The sequence below is a fragment of the Leucoraja erinacea genome, unplaced genomic scaffold (genome assembly GCF_028641065.1).
Source record: "Leucoraja erinacea ecotype New England unplaced genomic scaffold, Leri_hhj_1 Leri_712S, whole genome shotgun sequence".
NCBI classification, from domain to species: Eukaryota; Metazoa; Chordata; class Chondrichthyes; order Rajiformes; family Rajidae; genus Leucoraja; species Leucoraja erinaceus.
In genome coordinates this window covers 70,001-75,000 of record NW_026576633.1, presented here as the reverse complement: position 1 = coordinate 75,000, position 5,000 = coordinate 70,001, and the positions used below count along the sequence as shown (strand labels likewise).

At 54.2% G+C, this 5,000-nt stretch overlaps 1 protein-coding gene across 1 annotated transcript in view; it reads left to right on the top strand.

Moving 5' to 3' along the window:
* LOC129694573 (mitogen-activated protein kinase kinase kinase 11-like) overlaps positions 1–5,000 on the top strand; it is a 20,922-nt gene that overhangs the window by 3,776 nt on the left and 12,146 nt on the right. The window contains exon 3 of the mRNA XM_055631302.1: positions 4,028–4,150. Within this exon, the coding sequence (XP_055487277.1) occupies positions 4,028–4,150 (123 nt within the window). The remainder of the gene's footprint in view (positions 1–4,027; positions 4,151–5,000) is intronic.

Below are 5,000 nucleotides of genomic sequence, written 5' to 3'. Positions count from 1 at the left end.
CCATCTCAGGGACCTCTGGTCATCATCTCCATCTCCATCTCAGGGACCTCTGGTCATTATATAACCATATAACAATTACAGCACGGAAACAGGCCATCTCGACCCTTCTAGTCCGTGCTGAACACATAATATCCCCTAGTCCCATATACCTGCGCTCAGACCATAACCCTCCATTCCCTTCCCATCCATATAACTATCCAATTTATTTTAAAATGATAAAAACGAACCTGCCTCCACCACCTTCACTGGAAGCTCGTTCCACACAGCTACCACTCATCATCTCCACCTCAGGGACCTCTGGTCATCTCCATCTCAGGGACCTCTGGTCATCTCCACCTCAGGGACCTCTGGTCATCATCTCCATCTCAGGGACCTCTGATCACCTCCATCTCAGGGACCTCTGATCACCTCCATCTCAGGGACCTCTGATCACCTCCACCTCAGGGGCCTCTGGTCATCTCCATCTCCATCTCAGGGACCCCTGGTCATCTCCATCTCCATCTCAGGGACCTCTGATCATCTCCATCTCAGGGACCTCTGGTCATCTCCAGCTCAGGGGCCTCTGGTCAACACCATCTCCACCTCAGGGACCGCTGGTCATCTCCATCTCCACCCTCAGGGACCTCTGATCATCTCCATCTCAGGGACCTCTGATCATCTCCATCTCAGGGACCTCTGGTCACCTCCATCTCCATCTCAGGGACCTCTGGTCATCTCCATCTCAGGGACCTCTGGTCATCTCCATCTCCATCTCAGGGACCTCTGATCATCTCCATCTCAGGGACCTCTGGTCATCTCCACCTCAGGGACCTCTGATCATCTCCATCTCAGGGACCTCTGATCATCTCCATCTCAGGGACCCCTGGTCATCTCCATCTCCATCTCAGGGACCTCTGATCATCTCCATCTCAGGGACCTCTGGTCATCTCCACCTCAGGGGCCTCTGGTCATCTCCATCTCCATCTCAGGGACCCCTGGTCATCTCCATCTCCACCTCAGGGACCTCTGATCATCTCCATCTCAGGGACCTCTGGTCACCTCCATCTCACGGACCTCTGGTCATCATATAACCATATAACAATTACAGCACGGAAACAGGCCATCTCGACCCTTCTAGTCCGTGCTGAACACATAATATCCCCTAGTCCCATATACCTGCGCTCAGACCATAACCCTCCATTCCCTTCCCATCCATATAACTATCCAATTTATTTTTAAATGATAAAAACGAACCTGCCTCCACCACCTTCACTGGAAGCTCATTCCACACAGCCACCACTCATCATCTCCATCTCAGGGACCTCTGGTCATCTCCATCTCAGGGACCTCTGGTCATCTCCATCTCAGGGACCTCTGGTCATCTCCACCTCAGGGACCTCTGGTCATCATCTCCATCTCAGGGACCTCTGGTCATCATCTCCATCTCAGGGACCTCTGGTCATCTCCATCTCAGGGACCTCTGGTCATCTCCATCTCAGGGACCTCTGGTCATCTCCACCTCAGGGACCTCTGGTCATCATCTCCATCTCAGGGACCTCTGGTCATCATCTCCATCTCAGGGACCTCTGGTCATCTCCATCTCAGGGACCTCTGGTCATCTCCACCTCAGGGACCTCTGGTCATCTCCACCTCAGGGACCTCTGGTCATCATCTCCATCTCCACCTCAGGGACCTCTGGTCATCTCCACCTCAGGGACCTCTGGTCATCATCTCCATCTCAGGGACCTCTGGTCATCATATAACCATATAACCATATAACAATTACAGCACGGAAACAGGCCATCTTGACCCTTCTAGTCCGTGCTGAACAAATAATCTCCCCTAGTCCCATATACCTGCGCTCAGACCATAACCCTCCATTCCCTTCCCATCCATATAACTATCCAATTTATTTTTAAATGATAAAAAACGAACCTGCCTCCACCACCTTCACTGGAAGCTCATTCCACACAGCTACCACTCATCATCTCCATCTCAGGGACCTCTGGTCATCTCCATCTCCATCTCAGGGACCTCTGGTCACCTCCACCTCAGGGACCTCTGGTCATCTCCACCTCAGGGACCTCTGGTCATCTCCATCTCAGGGACCTCTGGTCATCACCTCCACCTCAGGGACCTCTGGTCATCTCCACCTCAGGGACCTCCGATCACCTCCACCTCAGGGACCTCTGATCATCTCCACCTCAGGGATCTCTGATCATCTCCACCTCAGGGACCTCCGATCACCTCCACCTCAGGGACCTCTGATCATCTCCACCTCAGGGACCTCTGGTCATCTCCATCTCAGGGACCTCTGGTCATCTCCAGCCCAGGGACATAGAAACATCGAAATTAGGTGCAGGAGTAGGCCATTCAGCCCGTCGAGCCAGCACCGCCATTCAATATGATCATGGCTGATCATCCACAATCAGTACCCCGTTCCTGCCTTCTCCCCATACCCCTTGATCCCATTAGCCCTAAGAGCTCTATCCAACTCTCTCTTGAAAGCATCCAGAGAACCGGCCTCCACTGCCCTCTGTGGCAGAGAATCCCACAGACTCACAACTCTCTGGGTGGAAATGTTTTTCCTCATCTCAGTCCTAAATAGCCGACCCCTTATTCTTAAACTGTGTGTGTGTGTGTGTGTGTGTGGCCCCTGGTTCTGGACTCCCCCAACATCGGGAACATTTTTCCTGCCTCTAGCGTGTCTAATCCCTTCAGAATTATATATGTTTCTATAAGATCCCCTCTCATCCTTCTAATTTAAAAATTCCAGCGAATACTAGCCCAGTCAATCCATTCTTTCCTCTGGTTATCCACCCAGATCCCGGGGACCTCTCTGGTTTAGTTTAGTTTAGAGATACAGCGCGGTGACAGGCCCTTCGGCCCATCGCGTCCGTGCCGGCCAGCGATCCCCGCACACCAATACTATCCCACACACACACACACACTGGGGGACAATTAAACCAATGAACTGTGGCGTGTGGGAGGAAGCCAAAGATATCGGAGGAAACATAGAAACATAGAAATTAGGTGCAGGAGTAGAGTCCATTCGGCCCTTCGAGCCTGCACCATTCGCCATTCAATATGATCATGGCTGATCATCCAACTCAGTATCCCGTACCTGCCTTCTCTCCATACCCCCTGATCCCTTTAGCCACAAGGGCCACATCTAACTCCCTCTTAAATATAGCCAATGAACTGTGTGGCCTCAACTACCCTCTGTGGCAGAGAGTTCCAGAGATTCACCACTCTCTGTGTGAAAAAAGTTCTTCTCATCTCGGTTTTAAAGGATTTCCCCCTTATCCTTAAGCTGTGACCCCTTGTCCTGGACTTCCCCAACATCGGGAACAATCTTCCTGCATCTAGCCTGTCCAAACCCCTTAAGAATTTTGTAAGTTTCTATAAGATCCCTCCTCAATCTCCTAAATTCTAGAGAGTATAAACCACGTCTATGCAGTCTTTCTTCATAAGACAGTCCTGACATCCCAGGAATCAGTCTGGTGAACCGTCTCTGCACTCCCTCTATGGCAAGAATGTCCTTCCTCAGATTTGGAGACCAAAACTGTACGCAATACTCCAGGTGTGGTCTCACCAAGACCCTGTACAACTGCAGTAGAACCTCCCTGCTCCTAGACTCAAATCCTCTATGGCAATAATGTCCTTCCTCAGATTTGGAGACCAAAACTGTACGCAATACTCCAGGTGTGGTCTCACCAAGACCCTGTACAACTGCAGTAGAACCTCCCTGCTCCTAGACTCAAACTCCTCTATGGCAATAATGTCCTTCCTCAGATTTGGAGACCAAAACTGTACGCAATACTCCAGGTGTGGTCTCACCAAGACCCTGTACAACTGCAGTAGAACCTCCCTGCTCCTATACTCAAATCCTTTTGCAATGAAAGCTAACATACCACGGGGAGAACGTGCAAACTCCGTACAGACAGCGCCCGTGGTCGGGATGGAAGCCGGGGGGAGGGGGGGGGGGTGACGGCGAGGGTTCGGTGAGCCGTTGGCGGCTGCTAACGGCGTTGTTTCTCTGCCGCAGATTTCCAGCACAAACTGACAGTCCAGGCCTCGCCTGTACTGGCCAAGAAGAAGGGGCCCTTCAATATTGGATCCAGCCCGGCCAATCATTCTCCCTTCGTACCCAGGCTACGGGCAATCCAGTGTAAGTAGCGGACCCCCAACACTGGCCCACCCAACACTGGCCCACCCAACCCTTCCCCACCCAACACTGGGCCCTCCCAACACTGGCCCCACCCAACACTGGCCCACCCCAACACTGGCCCTCCCAACACTGGGCCCTCCCAACCCTTCCCCACCCAACACTGGCCCCACCCAACACTGGCCCTCCCAACACTGGCCCACCCAACACTGGCCCCACCCAACATTGGCCCACCCAACACTGGCCCCACCCAAACACTGGCCCATCCCAACACTGGCCCCACCCAACACTGGCCCCACCCCAACACTGGCCCCACCCAACACTGGCCCCACCCAACACTGGCCCCACCCAACACTGGCCCACCCAACACTGGCCCTGCTCCACCCAACATGGGCCCTGCTCCACCCAACACTGGCCCACCCAACACTGGCCCCACCCCAACACGGGCCCCTCCCCAACACTGGCCCACCCAACACTGTCCCACCCAACACTGGCCCCACACTGGCCCCCACCCAACACTGTCCCACCCAACACTGGCCCCCACCCAACACTGGCCCCACCCAACACTGGCCCCACCAAACAACACTGTCCCACCCAAACACTGGCCCCACCCAACACTAGCCCCTCCCCAACACTGGCCCCACCCAACACTGGCCCCACCCCAACACTGGCCCCTCCCCAACACTGGCCCCCACCCAACACTGGCCCCACCCAACACTGTCCCACCCAACACTGGCCCCACCCAACATTGGCCCCACCCCCAAACACTGGCCCCTCCCAACACTGGCCCACACCCAACACTGGCCCCACCCAACACTGGCCCATCCCAAACACTGGCCCCACCCAACACTGG